Here is a 19,961-nt window from a genome sequence, read left to right as displayed (position 1 = left end):
CATCTGCTTAAAAGTCCCAGCTCCGGAACTGGCACTCTTCCTCACGCTCCCATGTTGCCCTGGGGTCACCTCCACGGCAGTAAGGTCTCACCACCCCTGCTCTTGTGGCACGTCACTCTGGACTGCTGTTTCCCTCCTGGTTTAACCATCTCTTTCGGCACCTCCTCACCTGTTTCTGCTTTGACTCCTCCTGTTGCTTAAAACCCCAGTTGGACAAGCTCCCCAGGGACTGAGCTCCTGAAGCGCAGTGAGTGGATAATTAAATCTAATTGAGCAACTGGAAGCACTGAATACCAAAAACTGGCCTCCAGCGCAAGGAGACCCTGCCATGTGGGAAGAGAGCTGAACGAAGCCCTGGAAGTGGGAAACAGGAGAGCGCGTCCTCCAGCCTTCCTCCTGGCACACTGGGGCTCCCCTAGGATGTACCTGCTGCTTCCCAACTGTTACGGCCCTTGGAACCTCCTCTGTGGGAGTGGGTACCTGGATTCCAGGGTCAGTGCAAGGACCGGTCTTCTACTGCGGGGAGGGGAGGCAGATCAGGTTCTGAGGAGTCCCGCCATCACCCTTGCCCAGGTAACCACTGCCCTGCGAACTGGGCACCACAGCAGCCTCGGAGAAACCCCAGGGTCCTTCCCTGTGGCAGCTATGGATCCTTTTCTTCTTTGTTACATTCATCCAAATATTTTTTAGTGCCTTCTGTGTCCCGGCTTGTTTTACAAACCTTGAGAATTAGGTGGAGGTGAGATGGTGAGTGGGGGCAGAAGCAAGGGTCTGGAGGCCCAGTGCCAAGCTGGGCAGGGAGAAAGCCCCCTGGCCAACTGCATCAGGCCCAGGGGGCATGGAGCTATCAGCAGAGGCGAGCGAGCGTGTGCGTGGGCAGACTGGCAGAACCGGTTCTCACAGAGGGGACTCTTTGAAATCTGGACTTCAGGACTCTGCCATAGCAAAAACAGGGTGCACGCTCAGCGCCCTGACTGGCTTAGTGCCCTGACTGGCGGGATGGTTCTTCCCTGGCTTACAGCAGTAATCCTTCATCTTTCTGGGATCCTAGATTTCTTTGGAAAATACAAAGATGAGGACACCTGGGTGGCTCCACTGGGTGTCTGCCTTTGGCTCGGGTCATGATCTCAGGGTCCTGGGATTAAGCCCCTCATCAGGCTCTCTGATCAGCAAGGAGTCTGCTTCCTCTGCCTGCTCCTCTCCCAGCTTCTGTGTGCTCTCTCTCTGACAAATAAAATCTTAAAAAAAAAAAGAGGAAATACAAAGATAAAAATTGTGTGGATTTTCTCCCCAGGAAAATACATGTGCATAGGTACTATGCAGTCCATTTTTAAGGTTCACAAATGCCCTGAAATCCATTCTTGGTTCCTGAGTCTTACAGGACTCTCTCCCTTAGATGTGGAGTCTGAACCTCCACCTCCTGGTGGAGACCAGGGTGCTTCCTGCTGAGAACAGGTGACTCCGCTCCCTCTTCAAGAAGAAAGGCTGCTCATCAGAGAAGGAAGGCTGGCAGGAAACTGAACCCAGAGGCTGGTCCTGGGATGAAACTCCCAGAAATAGGAGTCTTCTTGGTCCCACCCCTGAGAGGAAAGCCCATTCATCTGTGTCAAGACCCAACTGGCCATCCCGTTTCTCCACTTTCCTTCTGATCTCTTCCTGGGGGTCAACTTGAGCTGGCGGGCTTCACAAGGAAGAGTACCATAAACGTAACCAATGTGCTGGGGAAGTGAGCAGGATTCCGCCATGTTTCCCCTCCCTCTGCATTACGTTATCCTTGGGACGATGGCTACCCCTCATTGTTTGGATCCTACCAGCAGCCTCACCCCAGAGTTCTCATGGTAGGAATGGACCTGTGGTCTCTCCCCGCACACCACCCTTTCGACCACCAGCCAGCCCAAGTTCTCCCATTCCAGGTGGGTTCTGGACAAACACGGCCTCCCCACCCTTCTGTCACTCCTGAGAGTCCTCTCTCCCCACCAGGCTTCTGATCTACACAAACAGGCATGTCCCAGTGGGACTCTGCGATGTGGGTCCTTCAATCTGCCAGTGCTGCCAACTGGCTTTAATTCCTCCATCTGGCTACGGTCTGGACATCCTACTGTGGCCCCCATGGCTCCAGTGGCGGCAATGTGGGAAGGAAGTCCCGGAGCTGACAAGTGATTCCAGCGGCTGCAGCATGCACACATAGCCTCAGGTGTGCAAGTAGGTCAATGGCGAGGGGAGTGGTATGGCACGGGGAATATTGAGAATGTGCTCTCTATGCATGGAGAGGTGCGCAATCTAAAGTAGATGGGCAAGAGCCAAAAGTAAGGCAGCTGAGCTAACCAGCCAGGTTTTCTGATTCTGCTGAGTGCCTGGCCCCCTCACAATCGAGCTGTCCCTCCAGCCTTATCTACCCAAACCAGGGAGGAGGAAAAGAGCCTTATGTGGGAAGCCCTTCCTTTCACATGGACACAGGCATCCGGAGAGCCTCTGGGCCTTTCTCTTGACCTATTCACTTTAGGAAACAGTTCCCCTTGGACAGGTGTTGATGTGAGAGCTGCCTCTTGCTTGTGGTGTTGGAGGGGAGGGGAGCAGCAGAGAGACTGAGGCGCCGGGTGGTAAGAAGAGGTGAAAGGGGCACCTGGCTGGCTTAGTACCTAGAGCGTGTGACTTTTGATCTCAGGGTCGTGAGTTCAAACCCCATGTTGGGAGTAGAGATTACTTAACAAAAGAAAAATAAAATTAGAAAGGGTGAAAGTAGAGAGTGACGTGGCCTCTCCGGCCAAGCCTCACGTCAGCACCTTGGACCCCAAGCACTGCCTCCGCCCCTCGTGTGTGTAGCCCTCAGCTGGGTCTTTCACTCTCTGGCTCCAGCAGCACCTCGACAGAAGATGCCTGTGGCCAGCAGTAGCCATTCGGCTGCTTTGCTCAGAAGTAGCTGTCCTCAGCCCAGAGAACCCAGCCCTTCCTGGACTCTGTGACCAACCCTAACTCATGACTGTTGCTGGACCTGGAACTGCCCCTCCTTTTCCCTGACCTCATGACTTCTTTCACTTGACCTTTCCTTGACTTGTGACCCTTGAACTGGCTGCCCCCTGCAGTGGTCTCCCCTCTCCTTCTCCTCCTCTCCTGCAGGTCTTAACTGGTAGCCCAGAACCTGGGGTGAAGCCAGCTGACCCCTGCTCCTGTCCAGGAGGAGACAGCCTCCTGATGCCTTCATCCCATGGGAATGGAGCCACAGGGTTCAAGCCTGTCCGCAGATATGCACAGCTCTGGAGGGCTACCAGGGCTACCAGGAGGCAAAGTTCAAGGGAACAGAGCGCAGGGAGCATCGTTGCTGGGAGGTGAGGGGCGGGGCTGCGCTGCTGCTGACCCTGCATGCAGTGGTAAGGCGATGGGAGAGAGATGCTGACGGGAAGAGGAGGAGTCGGTTGCTGGGGTTGGTGCAGGGGGTTGAGCTTGGTCCAGGACTGGGGATGGGGCAGGGGGTTGAGCTTGGTCCAGGACTAGCCATCCCTATTCCTCCCAGAATCCCCACACTCTATTCCTCCAGCTGATTCGACTCAGTGCTGCTCAATACATAGGCAGCCCAGTGCAACCTCAGTTATGGGGGAAATGAAACCAGTCCTAGCCCTTGCCTGCTGGGCCAACAGCAGGCTGCCAGCCCAGGCCCTTGCTGTGTGGGGCCACCGTGGCAGCCCACAGGGGACGGTACTTTCTGAGCCAGCCTCAGTAGAGCAGCCCCACCAGCCTGGGGCCAGAGCCATCGCCCCTGCTCTGACTTCTCCCATTGACCCCTTGAGCTCTGAGCCTTGCCCACCTACAAGCCCCCAACTCTGAACCCCACTCTTTGAAAAGCCGTTGAATCTGAGCTCAGTTTTCACCAACCCTCAGCCTCTAGCAACACCCTAACCTCTGAGCCTGGCCAGGCTGACCCTTCCTTACCTTTGGAATCTACTATCCTCACCACTCCCCAAGTTTGAGCTTTATACCTTTGGGGCTCCACCCCCCCTCCAGCTTCCCCCTCCCAGCCCCTCCTTCCCCCTCTCCCCACCAGCACTCCCCTTCCCACAAGCTCCGTGGAAGCTGGTCCAAGCTGGCAGCACAGTGGGGAGTTTCCGGTTGTGACTGCCCCCCTCCCAAATGTAAGCCATTTCTGGGGTGGGGGCTGGGACTTCCAAGAGCAGTTACCACCATACTCCCTTGCAGGAGTTACCACCATACTTCCCTAGGCCGCCCTGCTGGGCTTCCAGACCTAGGCCACTTGACCATTCCAGGGACAAGCTGCTTCCTACTAGGGAAGGGAGCCCCCTTCACACCTGCCTGCTCTGGGAGGCAGAGGCCAGGAAAAGAGTGGGGGCTTGGACCAACAGACAGACACATGAGTCTCCTTGCTTCTGGCAACATTCACGCCCTGTTCAGCCTGAACGGACTTCCCAGCCCCTCAGCCTGCCTTCACCTTCTCTTGCAGGGGAAAACCTATGCCACCTTCTCTTGCAAGGGAGGGACTTCTTCGAAGGGCAGAAAGCTGTGATCCTGGGCCCTGAGGGCTTGGATGGTTGTGCCATGAGCACTGGGAGTACTCCAAAGATTGCAGGGCTGTCCTCCCTCAGAACTGTGCCCTTTCTCCTCCTGCTTGCACAGAGGAGGTCAGCAGCTCAAGAATCTGGCTGGAGATAGACCTGCTGGGGGCTAGGCTGCCTGGGGTCCAGCATGCTTGTCCCTCTCAGCTCTGAGTTATACTAAATCCAGGGCAGCATCTGGGATTTTCCAAGTCTCCATGGTAGGCTTCCTTGTTTCTGCTCACCCTGTATGTTCTCTGGGGCCTGGCTGGTTGACCTTGTGGGGAGGGAGCTGGGGGACCAGGGAGGTTCAGCTCCACGCATGACCCACTTAGCACTTTCTGCCTCGGTGAGTGGGGGTCAGGGGCAAGTGGAGTATAAATGGTCCCATCTTTTCTTACAGCTCAACTGGTTCAGTTCAAGCCATACTGTGGGCTGCAGCCAAACCTGCATGGCAGGGACCCCTGGGGGGGTGGTCACAGGGCTGTGGCTCAGCCCTGCTAGGAGGGGTGCTGCCAAGCCTCAACCCCAGGCAACTGCCTCCAACTGGATGGGAATCTTCACTAGGAGCCCCCTGCGCTGGGCCATGGCTGGGTCCATGCTGCTGCTCCTCCACTCTGCCTTGCTCCCTTCCCACTCCTCTAGCTGGACCCAGCAGAGCCCGGGAGCAGCAGCTAAAAAGACCCCATAGTCCCTGCAAGCCCCCAGTCCCACCCCAGCTCGGATAACTGCAGCTATATCTTTAGTGAAAAGGACTGATGGAGTCCACAGCCTGGGTTCCAGGATCCTCACTTCTCCCTCCCAGGGCCTGGGCCTGAACTTGGTGTACTCCAAGGGGGCAGGACCTCAGCACCAGTTCCAGGGAGAGGCTGGGGTTTCTTCTGGAAAAACAGAACCTCTCTCCTGACCCCCATCAAATGGGAGGACACCAAAGTCTGGCCCCATCCACCTTTCCCAGACTTTCTTCCCTAGCTTTTGTCATTAAGAGTGGGGAGGAATTGGGGTTCCCGTACTTTCCTGGTGACCCCAACCGCTTTATCCCTAAGGGTCTGAATCAATTCACTTTCTCCTCATCCCCCACATAACTTTGAAATCAAATTCAAATAAACCTGAGGTCCATTTGAGTTGTGGATTTCTGGCAAAAGGAGACTGGGAAGAAGGCACCATCTGTTTCTGGAAGCTGTTTCCATGTGTAGAATTGGACTGGCCATTAGGGCAGCAACTCCCAGCTTAGTGAAAGAGAAGGGGCACTGGTTTGAGGTTACAGTGGCCACTCCTTCCCCAGGACTGACCCTTTCGTTTGGTGGGTCAAAGCTTAAGAGAAGATGTATTCATTCGGACAATTCATTAATTCCCTGACTCAGGAAACACAGTCTGCGGGCCAACTGTGCCAGAAACCGTACTGGGTGATATGGAAAAGACATAGCCCTCTCCTCAGGGAGCTTTCAGCTTACAGGGACATAGCCAACAGGGTGAGAGTCTCGTCCTGGACTCCCATATCGGAGCTGGCCCCTTTTTTCCATCTGGGGGAAACTCCTTATCCTAGATGCAGAAATCAAGGCCCAAAAGGAGAAAGTGCATACATCAGGGGAGGAGGCTTGAGAGTAATAGGCTGTTTTGAGAGCTGAGGGACTCCCTTCCAAGTCCTCTCTCCTCCCAGAGGTGGGGGAGAGGGAGAAGGAGAAGGAGGAGGATTGGGTCTCTGGGTCTCTTCCTGGCAGTGCCCAGAAACAGGGTAACCCCTTTACAAAGCACACTCACATCCATGGTCTTCCAGCAGTCCCACGAGGCAGGCAGGACCAGGTGCTCCCGTCACGCACACATCACGCACAGACACACAGACGTCACGCACACAGAAAGGAGGAAAGGTGGCAGTGTGTGGCAGGGTCAATCCATGGAAGCTGGAGCGAGACTTTAGCTGAGCCCAGTTTTGCCACTTGCTAGCTGCAGGGCTTTGGTCACGCCGTTTAACCTCTCTGATCTTCAGTTTCTCCACCTGGGAAACTGAGGCGATGGTTCTTCAACAGTGCTGTTCGTCAAGCTAGGACAAGGTAGTTCTGTGGGGAGAAAGCGTTCCAGTCGAGGCCCTGGCCAGGGGGGAAGAGAGGAATTAAGGACGTAATAGAGGAGAAAGAGAAAATGCATTCTTTTTTTCCCTTAAGGAAGACGTGGCTGTCTTCCTTCCCGGCCCTGGGCGGGGAGCTCTGGCCCCAAGACTTAGAGGGCCGGGATAGAGGTTGGAGCAGTCATTAAGAAAACCTTCCGAGGGCGCCTGGGTGGCTCAGTGGGTTGGGCCGCTGCCTTCGGCTCGGGTCATGGTCTCGGGGTCCTGGGATCGAGTCCCGCATCGGGCTCTCTGCTCAGCGGGAAGCCTGCTTCCTCCTCTCTCTCTCTCTGCCTGCCTCTCTGCCTACTTGTGATCTCTGTCTGTCAAATAAATAAATAAATAAATAAATAAATAAAAATCTTAAAAAAAAAAAAAAAAAAAAAAAAAAGAAAACCTTCCGAAACCGGGAACCAAGCGTAGCCCAGGACCTAAGGAGTTAATGGGGGTGGGGAGTGGAGAGGGGGTGCGGGAGGAGTGGAGAAGGTGGGGAGTGGAGGTGGGGGGGAGCCTTCCCCCCCACCAGCACCCCTGTGATTGGTGCGGGCATGCTGGGACTTGCAGGCTGGCTGACCATCTTGTGGCGCAAAGGCTACTGGGAAACGTAGTCCCTCGCCAGCCAGGGCCGCAGTGTCCCACGTACCCAGCGGTGACAACTCGGGAGGTAGGTGACAATGGTTGGGGGCTGGGAGCAGGTGCGGAGGGGGGAAGCCAGGGCAGAGCGGGGCAGGAGGGAGTGGGCAAACTGAGGGCTGAGACCCTTGTCCTGTGGCTGTCACTACTGGACACCCCCCTGGCCTGTGGCTGATGCAATGAGGCCTGCTGGGCGGGCGGGAGGACCAAGGAGCAATGGGATGTTTTTTCCTGTCTCCAACGAAAGAGGAACAGGACTGGGATCCTTGTCCAGGATGAGACACCTCCCTTCCTGGGAATAGGACATTTCCCCCAAACCCATGCAGACACACCATGGACACCTCCCAGAGAGGTGCCTCCCAGAGAGGACCACTACTGCTCCCCACAAAGGGAGACAGAGCCCTATCCACAGAGGCAGTGGGACTGTGTCTCCCTCTCCAGTAAGGGGACGAGGCGCCCACCTTCCAACTAGTTGACAGGACCCCACTCAGAAACAACTGAATGCCCTTCCAGACAAAGGGTGGTACAACAAATTGTACATCCCTCCAGGGCCAAAGAGATGGCTCCTCCCCCGGCAACTAAAAAGCCCATCTAAGGAGGAGGAAGAGGATGGTCAGGCCTCCTCTACCCTTTCCATTTACAAGGGCACCTCTTAGGGAAGGCTGCCCCCCAGCCTTCTGCAGCAGCTGCATCACCTCCTGGATAACATGTTGACCAAAGGGGGCTCCTATCTGCTGCTCTCCAGGGTGTGTCTGCCCAGCAGGGCCCAGCATGGACCAGTCTGTGGCGATCCAGGAGACCTTGGCTGAGGGGGAATACTGCATCATCATATCCTTCCCAGCATGGAGCTCCCAGCCCCAGCACCCACCCTGACCCTGGGCAGTGGAACGGACCTGTCTATGTATCTGTCTGCTCTCCTCCCTCTCTCTGCCATCCGGGAGAAGGAAACCAGTATTTACTAAGTACTTGCTCAGTCCTGGACTCTGCCCTATGCTTTAAATACTCTGTTATCCTCCCAACCTACTATTAATTGGGGGTTATCAGTCCCCATGTCACAGATGAGGAAGAATCAGAGAAGTGAAGTGACTCACCCAAGGTCACACAGTGAATCTGGGTGAGCGATGGAAAGGCAGGGAAGGTGGGCTGGGCTGGGCTGGGCTGGGCTGGCAGAGGCCTGGCCTCGGGTTTTGTTTTGGTTTCCCTTGACCCTACGCAGCAGGCACTACAAGGTGTGCTGTGTGAGGGAGACAGCAGACAGAGCCGCCTCCTGGGACTCGTGCGTCACCGCCTGAAACAAGGTGGCCAGGAACATGCGTAAGTGAGGGGTTTGGTCCTTGCCTGTCAGGCCTCAGGGTTATCCTTCACCATACCCTCCAGCTGGACTTCAGCCATCCCTGTGGGGCCCAGTGTTAAGTCTTAGAGATTAATTATACTAATGATATTTAAATACTTTGAACGTTATATTCTAAGCCCTTCATGTGTATTAGCTTATAAAATCCTCAACAGTCCGATGAAGGAACGCCTCACGCACAGATGACTTCATGTACTTGCCCGGATCTTGAGCTGCATGGTCTTTCTGCCTGGATTCAAATTCAGGTTTTATTACTTCTGAGCCACGTGACTTTTTTTTCTTTTTGTTTTAGGGAGAGAGCATGAGAGCCAGTGGGGTGGGAGAGGGGCAGAGGGAGAGGGCAAGAGAGCATCTCAAACAGGCTCCACAACATGGAGCCCCACTCAGGGTTCTATCTCTGAGAGTGTGACCTGAGTGTGGCTCAGGGTCACAACATCAAGAGTCGGACACTTAATCGAATGAGCCACCCATGCCCCTGAGCCCCATGATCTGGAGCAAGCAAACTCTGTCCCTCAGTTTGTCCAGATTAAAGATTAGAGTGGGTTAGTACACGTAACATGTCTCAGACCCTGTGAAGGACACAGAAAGTACCCAGTAAATGTTGCTACTAATGCCTACATATTACACAGAAGCAGAGAGAGAATGAAGACTTCTTATCAAAGGTCTCAGAGCCAGAAAGTGAGCCTCACGGTCTCAGAGCCAGGAGGGAGAGGCATGAGACATTTTCTAATCTACCACCCTCGCTTTGCAGATAGCAAAATTGTGGTCAGAGAGGGAAGGGGGCGGCTGAAGTTGTACTGTTGCTGTCACAGGCAATGGCTAGATCACGCATGTGTTTTACACACAAAGCAGGGATGTCCCCCAGATGAGACATGTTCAGCTTTGAGGACCTATCCATAGAATGGTGGTCTCTGATGGGTACCATGGACAGAGAGGCATGAGGACTATGCATCGGTGGGCACCACCAGCACGACCCTAGGGACCAAGGAGGGAATGTGAGCACGTAAGGCTTAAGGGACAGCTAGGGAGCCCCGTCTTCACTGCTGCTTCCTGCCCTTAGTCTCTTCCTGTATACGCACCGGAGGATGGCCATTACGGGGGACGATGTCTCTTTGGACCAGATAGTGCCAGTCTCACGGGATTTTACGCTGGAAGAAGGTGCTACAGGGGCTGGGCGGTATGAGTCCCTCTCCTCTGGGTCCTTGGGTCATGTCTGCCCTTGCAGGGGCTAGGGTGCTCCATGACTAAGGGCTTTTGCCTTTCCCTCCCCACAGTGTCCCCAGAAGGCGAACTCTACATTCTTGGTGAGTGGTCCTTTCAGCGTGAGTCCCAGCTGGGACAGGGGGTAGAGGAGCTGCAGAGAGAAGAATGGTGTAAAGTAAGAGCATGGAGATGTCCTTCCTGTGGCAAGCAGGACGCTGCAGGATCAGGCCCGCCCACCTCTCTGGCCTGGGTTCCACCATTTTCCTCCTCCTTGCTGTGCTTGGAATCCTCTGGATGGCTTCCATCACCTCGAACATGACACGCTCCCCGCCCCCTCCACCCCCCACCCCACCCCCACCAAGCCCCTGCCCATGCTGTTCCCTCCTCCTGAAAGACGCCACACCTGCTTTCGCTTAGCCTACTCATCCTTTGGGGCTTCAGTCCACACTGGGCTTTTTCCAGGAAGGTTGAGTTGAGCCCCCTGAAATTGTCTGAGCCTCACGCATACCCATTCCTTTTTCTCATCTTCGCCGGTCTGTGGCACTCACGGTGATTTAATTATCGCTGGTGAATCTGTTTAATGCTCATCTCCTTGGCTAGATTGCAGTAGTGGGGGCAGTGGTAAGAACAACAGGAATGAACATCTAATCCTTGGTTTTCTTGTGCCAGGCACTGTGCTAGGAGCTTCACAGGCATCATAGGCTGCTTTCCTCACAACTCTGTGAGGTTATTACTGTTGTCATCCCTAGTTTATGGACGAGGTAATGGAGGCCGAGAGAAATTAAGTAACTTCATATGGGTGAACTACTTACAGGCCAAAGGAGATTTGGGATCTAGGGGGACTGATTCTCTTCCATTTTGGGACCTCCAGCCTTAGCCCTTGGTTCCTGGAGGCCAAGGACTCAATTCCCACCTCCCCTGTGTAGGCTCAGATGTGACCGTCCAGCTGGACACGACGGAGCTCAGCCTCGTGTTCCTGCTGCCCTTCGGTTCGCACACCAGGATGTTTCTCCAAGAAGTTGCCAGGGCCTGTCCAGGTAGGTAAGACCCCAGGTTCTCTGGGGTGGGGTGGGGGCGTTGGCTGGGCACTGACCTACTTGCTGCCAGTTGACTTTCCACCCTTTGGCCCCATACTCCACAGTTTCTGTGCCTTCTCAAAGCTGCTGGCAGGAGGCCAGAGTGCCCTCAGGCCACGAACCAAACATGTGTTTGCATTTCTGGTTTCCCATTTCCAGACCCGAGTTTTACATCCAGCACAGTCCTCTTTGTCCTCCTGGCTCTGGGCAGGGCTGCACAGGGAAGGCTGTGGTTCTGATGCAGAATCTCTTACAAGTTGGCAGTTCAGAAGCTTGTAGAGACCCATCTTCCCTCTCTCTGGCAACCACAGCTGGAACCAAGAGAGGTTGGGTACATGGGCTCTTCTGCCCTTGAACCCTGCTCTCTCTCCCACTGCAGCGGAGGAACGAGTCTAGCTTTGGCTTAGCAATGAGAGGTTCATGGCTTCTGGGGAAAAATTTGTTTAGAGCAGGATTTCAGCCAGGCAGGGAAAGGAGAGTTTGTACAGAACAGAGGATTAGTCACAGAACATGCAAATTCCAGCCACCAGGTGCTGGCCTTAGGTGTTACCCAATACTGTTACTTGTTTCCTTTCCAGCCAACACCTTGTCTCTGTGGGAATAGGGTGGGGGACGCCTTCCTTCCATCATGGTCTCACCACAGACACTGAGCGTCCAGGGGGTTCCAACTTAACTACATGGTACGCCAGGAAGGAGACTGGCTTTTATTTATTTATTTTTTTAAAAAGATTTTATTTATTTATTTGACAGAGAGAGAGATCACAAGTAGGCAGAGAGGCAGGCAGGGGCCGGGGGTAGGGGAAGCAGGCTCCCTGCTGAGAAGAGAGCCCAATGTGGAGCTCTATCCCAGGACCTTGAGATCATGACCTGAGCAGAAGGCAGAGGCTCAACCCATTGAGCCACCCAGGTGCCCCAGGAGACTGGCTTTGGGTGCAACCTGGCATACGTGGGAAAAGGAAGTGGAAACAAAATTATGAGCCTTGAATGCCTGGTTAAGGGTTTTGTTGTTGTTGTTGTTGTTGTTTTAAAGATTTTATTTACTTATTTGATAGAGACCACAAGTAGGCAGAGAGGCAGGCACAGAGGGAGGAGGAAGCAGGCTCCCCACTGAGCAGAGAGCCCAATGTGGGGCTCAATCCCAGGACCCTGGGACCATGACCCAACCCGAAGGCAGAGGCCTCAACCCACTGAGCCACCCAGGCGCCCCCCTGGTTAAGGGGTTTAAAGTTTACCCTATGAGCAGGGTGAAATTTGTCTCCAAAGCTTCAACTAATATGGATAACTCATGGTTATCAGTAGTAGATGTAGGAGAGGTAATAGAAGTCCAGTCCGCTATCTGTTGTGCTATGGAGCCTGTAGGAGGGGTCATAATAGTTAATAGCAAAAAGCACGGACCTTGAAGCTACAGAGCCCCTTGCCTTTGAAACCTATCTTTGCGGATCCCTAGCTGTGTGTGACTTGGGGCAAACCACCTTACCTGTCTGAACCTTGACTTGTAGACTTGTGTATGTCAAGAATAGCTCCCTCATGAAGTATGAGAATTAAATAGCATAACACATGTGAGAGTGCCCAGCACACAGTAGGCCTCAGAAACCGGTTCATCCTTCTGTACGAGAGGGTCCATAACTTAGCCAACATTCACTGTTGACGCATGTGTTCGAGCCTTTTCATGCATTACACCATTTTCCTTACCACCGCTTCCAAGGTAGGGGTTAGCAATGCCTCCATTTTACAGATTGGGCACCTGAGGCTCAGAGAGGTGTCTTAGGTCACAGCTGGTAAACCATGGAGCCAGGATTAGACAGGACTAGATAGTCTTCTCCAGAGCTTGAGCTCTTTATGGGTTTTGTTTGCTTGTTGTCAGTATTTTATTTATTTGAGAGAGAGAGAGACAGAAAGAGAACACGAGCAGGGGGAAAGGAGGAGCAGAGGTAGAGACACAAGGGGCAGCTGACTCCCCATGGAGCACAAAGCCTGATGCAGGGCTCCACGTGGGGCTCAATCCCATGGCCCTGACATCATGACCCAAGTCAGATACTTAACGTACTGAGCCACCCAGGTGCCCCGAGCTCTTGTGATTTGATGCAGAATCTTTCACGAGTACTTCCTAAGCTCACGCCACTGTATCCCATATGAACGGCTCCATGAAGAAAAACTTTGTTCGGGGAGGTGATGTGTAAGCTGAGAGCGGAAAGATGAATGAGGTTTTTCCAGGCAGGCAACAAGGGGGAAAGGGCTGTCTGAGGGAAGAGAAGGTTGTTGGGTGGGATCCAATGTGGGGTAGGAGGGTGTGGAGGAAGCTGAGCCAGGAGAGGCCAGCGCAGACAGCTCAGGGAAGGGTTTTGACTAACCAGTAAAGACCCTTGGACTTTGCCCTACAGCTTGTGGGGATCTGTAGGAGTCTGAAACAAAGGAATGGCAAGGTAGGATTTGCATGTAGGAAAATGTGCCCATTTCCTGGAAAACTGGTGCTGAAGGGGAGAGCAGGGAGGTCAATGGAAGTGTATTGCAGGGGTTCAGGAGTAAAAAACTTAGGCTGGGAGGGGCGCTTGATAGCTCGGTCACTTGGTTTCAACTCTGGTCATGATCTCGGGGCTGGGGGATCAAGCCCCATGTTGGGCTCCACGCTCAGCAGGGAGACTGCTTAAGATTCTCTCTCCCTCTTTCTCTCCTCCCCCCCATAAATAAATCTTAAAAGAAAAAAACCCAAACAAACAAAACTGAGGCTTAGGCTAGGGCCTGGTAATGGGGACAGGGAGCAAAGTGTGCACCGGAGAGTTCAAACTGAAAGGAATGAAGGTTCCCCCCAGGGGGAGTGAGTTCGAGTTGTGTTCACAAATTTACCCCCAGTGTTTGGAACAGTGCTTGGCACTTGGTAGATCCTTCATGGATATATGTTGAATGCAAGAACAGAAATTGAGGCCGGCGTGAAGATGGAGAGAGAGGAGTCGAGGACGACTTCCCTCTTTAAGGCTTAAGTGTGTGTCTATCCACTGTCTTCCCTGTTCTGCCTTCTGGGGCCCACACTTGGGACAACCAGCAGGAACCTGCACTGAATCAATTTCTTCTCTGAGCAGTCAACCCATGTGGACTTCCTCAGGGAGGGGCCCAGAGAAGAGGGGACTCTCACTGCTGAAAGCTCTTGGGTGTCGTCTACAAGCCCAGCCCTTGCATTTTACAGATAACGGGACTGGAGTCCAGGATGAGGTCTGAGGTGAAAGGTGAAAGGAGATAGGTTTTCTCCACCCAGTCCTTGGTGGATAATGGGCAGCACAAAAGGCCAGGGAGTGGAACTACCTTGGTCAAGAAACCACAGCTAGGGAAAAGAAGCAGCTGATGAAATGAACACCTACTATGTCCCGGATATTTTCCTAGACATCTAGACAACGCACACCAACCATGTTCTCCTGTTCTTTCTTTTGAGCAATGCTGAAGAGTAGATACCCTGTTTTACAGATGAGTAAACTGACATAGAGAAGGTAAATAACTTACCTAAGCTCATTAATCGATGGAAGTACTATGATGAGATTTGCAACCCCAGGTTCTAACTCATGCCCACGGGGTCCAGAAATTTCAGTTCGGATCCCAGCTCCGCTACTTCCTAGTCATGAATGTGAACAGTATGTTTTATTTCTTTAGGCCTTGACTTTATCATTTGTACAGTGGAGATATGAACCTCCCTTCCCTACTATTCCAAGAGTTTTGTGAGGATCAGATGAGGCGCAGGATGGGTTAACAGTATGTAAATGCTGAAAAGAATTTAAAAGCTGTGTCTGGCAGTGCCACACTGGGACCTGGAACCCAAATGTCTTCAATTATCATGTTCTTGCAAATCCAATTCAGTTCGATCAGGTATGTGCAGTTTTACAAGACCAGGCAAAAGCGCATAGAAGACCAAAAGCATTTGGGGCTGAGACAGAACTGGGTTTGAGTGAGAGGCAGAAACATTCAAGACTTTCTAGGAAGGAGTGGCAGTCTGATTAAGCGGGAACCAGAAGGCTTGTCATTGAGAGGCCTTGTCTTGAAGGCATGTCCCAGAGTAAGCTCGCTGCTTTCACTTAGAGTGTGTGTTTATTTGGAGTAGTTTACAAGTCGCTGAGGGAGATTATGGGCCATTAAAGCACCCTACCCGCTCCCTACTACTGACAGATATTTGAATTCCCTCTGCCTGACCTTAGACTTAAGGTCTCCGAGTTCAGCTGCCATGGCGTAATTGTTCCCTACCTCCTGAAGTTAGTTGTGAGGATAAGGAGTAACACAAAGGGAAGCGCAGGCATTGGCACATAGTGGTGCGGATCTAGCCTGGAAGGTTTCTTTCTTTTTTTTTTTTTTTTTTAAAGATTTTATTTATTTATTTGACAGAGAGAAATCACAAGTAGATGGAGAGGCAGGCAGAGAGAGAGAGAGGGAAGCAGGCTCTCCGCTGAGCAGAGAGCCCGATGTGGGACTCGATCCCAGGACTCTGAGATCATGACCTGAGCCGAAGGCAGCGGCTTAACCCACTGAGCCACCCAGGCGCCCTAGCCTGGAAGGTTTCTTGTGTTTTCACATTTATTATTGCATTTGAATCTGAAACGCCCCGCGTCTGCCGGGAAGCGGGCTTAGGGACCCTCCCGGGAGGCTGAGCGACTTGCTCACCGGCATAGTCATGCAGAGGTGGAACAGGCCCTTCAAGCCCATGGCTCAGCATTCCCTCCATATTCCCGCCACAGGTTTCGACCCTGCGACTCCAGATCCTGAGTTCCTGTGGCTGTCTGCATACAGGTGCACCCGGCCGGAGCTCGAGCCGCCCACGCCTTTCGGTTGGAACTCGCCTCCAGGTACCGCGCCGCGGTTCGCCGGAATTGGCGGAGGCAGGTATCCGTCTCGAAACGGCTGGTAGGGATTGGAGGAGATGCGGCTACGGGGGCGGGCACTTTTTCTGTTTAGGGGCGGGGATATGGAAAAGATCGGCCTTCGATTGGCGGAGGTGACAAGCGGGGTGGGCCCCTCTGAGGGCGGAGCGGGTGGGGCGGTGCGGGCGGCGGGATGAAGAGCTTGAAGAAGCAGGCAGGGAAATGTCCGCCGCCGCCGGCTCTCGAGACTGCGACTCTGCAGGTCTTTGGCGGGCTGTGGGTAGCTGGGCTGGGGCTCGGGGCGGGGAGGGGCGACGGGCCCGGGCCTCGCGCCTCGGGCGCGCACGGTCTGCGGTTTGGCCGGTGGACGCACGGGGCAAAGACCAAGGTCCTGGCCCTTCGGAGGCGGGGACGCTGGGACTGAAGTTCCGTGGGGATATTATTCTTCGCCGGCGTGGTTGAGGGCAGGCGGATGGCTGTGTGGTGCTCAGGGATCCGGAGGCTGGGGTTGTAGTAAAGCTCCGTTCCTGACTCGCTGTGTGACCTGGGGCCGGTCGCTGCCCCTCTCTGAGCCTCGATTTCTCCATTCTGACCTTGCGTGTTTGGCTTGTGTTGGTGGTGCGCTCGCCATGACGGAGCTTTCCTTTGGGCGAGGAAGGGTATGTGTATTGGGGCTTCCCGGCTCTCTTGTCGGTCTTCGGCTCGCCCGAAGATAGATGGGGGTGATCGATGGGGGTGTGCACAGATCTGGAGTCCGAGAGAGCCCTGCCTACCCTGGGACTGGAGGCCAGGATGAGATTACAGGTGAAAGGGACTAGGTTCTTTAAACCGAGCCCTTACTGGGGAATGTTGTGCAGCACAAAAGGCCAATTGTTGAGCAGGAGGTAGTCTTTTGGAAAGCGAGAGGCCCAGGGCTGAAGTGTGGGTCAGTCTGGTGCTTTGGGAGGACCTGCAGACCTGGATTTTCTGTCCAGCTCCTGGATTTTCTGCAAGGGCCCTCTGGTATGTTTTTCTCCTGGGTGTGCCCATGCGGCACCAGTTACGTGTGAGCTCTGGCATGACCACTGGTACCCATTCGTGCCCCTTTTCTCAGCCATTTGCGAAAGATGAAGAGCCTGTCAAGTAGCTGTATAAGTGTGGCCAGCACTCCACTTGCTCTTATAAGGCTTGGAAACTATGAGGGGCTGGGTGGGGATAGCATGTTGCACAAAGTTTGTAAAATGAGAGGAAATTGGGTGAGCAAAGGACTTCCTTAGTGCTTATGCTTTTCCTTCATTGCAGCTGCTACCAGGCGCAGTTGAGGCACCTGAGGGTGCCGACAGTTTGCATCTTTCTTGGGCTTATCTCGTCTCACTTGAACTACTGCTCTTGAGAGGGCTGTTGCTTCAGTTCCCATGACATTCTGGGCTGTGGTGCTGGGGCTGGTGAGAGCCTACAACTGAGAACAGGCCCAGTGGCCACGGAAGGGGGTGGGTCGTGTGTTCTTGGCCAGCACCAGGTTGCTGGAGTTCTTCATTCCCTAAGTGGAGAGAGGTCTTCTAGAAGTCCGGACAGCTCTGAAGGCAGCTTGTCCGCCCATGGGTGATAAATGTGCAGGGATCTCAGAATCTTTCGTTTCCATTCACAGAACAAAACCTAGTCACATGCTGGTGAGGAATTATTGTCAAGGTTTTGGTTTTATTTTTGGTTTAAAATGACTTGGCCCCATCTTTGTACCTACAGTAAGTAGGGTTATGCGATTAATTGCTAAGTTGCTCATGGTAAGATTGGTAAGAGAACACCAAGCCCCTAGTTCTATCTCTCATCTCTGTTTCCAGAGTTGCTCTGGCCTCAGAGGAGAGTCCCTCTTTGGGCCTCCTCTGGATGTTCTGGATAGCCAGGGGCCCCAAGGGAAACAGGTAGTGGATTGGATTCTTCCGATATGCATATGATCAAAATATCCACTTCCTGATAGCCTGAGGAACCAACTCGAGGCAAAAGGCTGCTTTAAAAATGCTACTCAGGAGGCACTTCAGAAGAAACAGGGCTCCCTCAAGGAGCTGACGGTCTAACAGAGGGGTCTGACAGATGTGTTGCTGAAATGTGGGCTGCAGGTGGAGTGGTAGCCTGTTCATCTGATTCTCTTGGGCTAAGAAATTGCACTGGCCTCAGACAAGTAGCCCTCACAGGTGGGGACTTTTCTGCTTCACTTATTTGTTCTTCTTGATGAAGCTTTTTCATAAAAAGGAATAAGGACAAATGCCTTCTTAGTCCTATCCAGCAAGTGAAGGTGCTTTTATCCAGAAAGCTCCTTGGGGTATCCTGCATAGGCCTCTGCACTCATCACTGTCCTTCTGTAAAACATTCACCTGCATTTCATCCTGGGCACATGCAAAGACCTGGAGCTATGTTCTGGAAGATTCTAAGGTATGCGCTAGAAAGGGAAAGAACTACTCAGAAGTGCCATAGGGGCTCTTCTGGGCTGATTTAACAAAGTGGTAATAACAAACAAATTTTGGTCTTTTGAAGTGGTTTTCTTATTTCCATGGTTGATTCAAAATGAGGCAGCTTTGTAGTAACTCAGATTGCAAATGAGATGTGCTGTGAGTATTTTTTCCCCTGGACCCAGGAAACAAAGCATTAAAGTCTGTCTGGCCTGAGAAAGGAAATGAATGCTATTTATATCTCAGGGCAAGCCTAAAGGGTAACCTAGATCACTAGGGTAGAAGCCAGAGAGAATGTTGGAAAAATAACCCCTGGGATGGTCAGTTCCCTCACCCCATCCCCTCTCAGTAAGTGAAATCTCTGGGACCAACCTATCCTTTTAGCATGGAGAAAAGGAATTCTCTTAGATGTTTCTGCAGGTGGGAATATTGCCCATCCTCTCTCTCTGTGCCTTTGTGGGAAGCTCCACTGGCTTCTAAGCAAATGAGTTTGAATCACCTTGTTTCTTTAAACAAAGAGAACTGTGCTCTTTTTTCTTCCTTCTTTTGTTGTTCCCTTCTCTATTTTCCCTCTTTGTCCCATTTAACCTCATGTTCCTTTCCAGAACAGGAGAGCCCCCCCCACCCCTACTTTTCTTTCCCTCAGAAAACAGTTTCTGTTGGAATTCTACAGTGGGAGTCTAGAGCAAGAGAAGTGACCCACAAACATTCACTTAGAAGTAGAGCTCTGCACAGAAAATTCCTCAGGGACTGAAGGTTCAGGAAGAGAGGCATCAATATTTATTAGAGGGAAGACAGTGTTGGAACATAAAAGTTAGCTGACTTGCATGTTTTCTTTGCTGCTTAAAATATACTGTAACAAATTTGTAGGCTTTACCAGTGATGATGCTTAGGCTAGCTGGCAGAAGCTGGATGAATGATGAGGATTTGAACAAACTGTGTGGCTAAGTGGCCTGGATATTTTAATTTTTATTTTCCTTATATCACCTTGGTATAATATTAGCTGTGTCTCTTGATTTTCCTTTCTTCCATCTATACAAGGAGAGTAAATGTTTGTCTCTTAAAAGGTTACCTCTGAATTATTTAGTTAATTTATTTAAAGATTTTGTTTATTTATTTGACACAGAGAGAGCATGAGCAGGGGAGCAGCAGGCAGAGGGAGAGGGAGAAGCAGACTCCCTGTTGAGTAGAGAGCCTGATGCAGGGCTCAATCCCGGGACCCCGAGATCATGACCTGAGCCAAAGTTAGATGCCTTACCGACTGAGACACTCAGGCGTCCCTTTGTTTATTTACTTATAAATATTTATTTATTTGAGGAGAGGGTCAGAGGAAGAGGGAGGGAGAGAAACTCTGAATTATTTAGAGGTGCTTCCTTTTGGGAAACACATTCAGGAATTGCAAATGCGTACTTCCCAGAGCTTAGAAACTGGCTGCTCTCTTCAGGGCCTATCCTAGGCTGGTTTCTTCCAGGTAACCCCTCATCATCTTTCTTCTGCTCTCCCTCCTGTTTCCTTTCTGTTAATACAGTCACTAAAAAACCTCAGTCATCCTGGACTCTTCCCTCTCCTCTCCTAATAACCACATTCTATCCATTCTTTTTCTGCAATTAAAATTTTTTGAAAAATTAAAAAAAAATTTTTAATCCCATAATTCATATAAGTAGCCTCTTACCTGAATGAACCCAGTGGCTTCCCTACAAGCCTTCCTAACCTTAAGCCTTCTCCGTAGGGATCTCCTTAGACTCTAACTTTTATCTTACCCTACTATTTTGTATGTGAACTTGAGTGTTTT

General features: G+C 52.3%; 1 protein-coding gene across 6 annotated transcripts in view; it reads left to right on the top strand.

Moving 5' to 3' along the window:
* Positions 1 to 7,199: 7,199 nt before the first annotated feature.
* INPP5B (inositol polyphosphate-5-phosphatase B) overlaps positions 7,200 to 19,961 on the top strand; it is a 48,304-nt gene continuing 35,542 nt past the window's right edge. Inside the window, exons 1-7 of one of the 6 annotated variants that reach the window (XM_059135555.1) lie at positions 7,200 to 7,312; positions 8,027 to 8,109; positions 8,501 to 8,595; positions 9,693 to 9,790; positions 9,907 to 9,936; positions 10,762 to 10,872; positions 15,624 to 15,731. In XM_059135555.1, the coding sequence (XP_058991538.1) occupies positions 8,053 to 8,109; positions 8,501 to 8,595; positions 9,693 to 9,790; positions 9,907 to 9,936; positions 10,762 to 10,872; positions 15,624 to 15,731 (499 nt within the window). In that variant the 5' untranslated portion in view covers positions 7,200 to 7,312; positions 8,027 to 8,052. Of the gene's footprint in view, positions 7,313 to 8,026; positions 8,110 to 8,497; positions 8,596 to 9,692; positions 9,791 to 9,906; positions 9,937 to 10,761; positions 10,873 to 15,623; positions 15,769 to 15,884; positions 16,009 to 19,961 lie in introns of those variants that run through there. The other 5 variants (XM_059135554.1, XM_059135556.1, XM_059135557.1 and 2 more) reach the window with 5 other exon arrangements.

Source organism: Mustela lutreola, chromosome 10 (assembly GCF_030435805.1).
Source record: "Mustela lutreola isolate mMusLut2 chromosome 10, mMusLut2.pri, whole genome shotgun sequence".
NCBI lineage: Eukaryota > Metazoa > Chordata > Mammalia > Carnivora > Mustelidae > Mustela > Mustela lutreola.
This window is presented reverse-complemented; position numbering and strand designations above follow the sequence as displayed.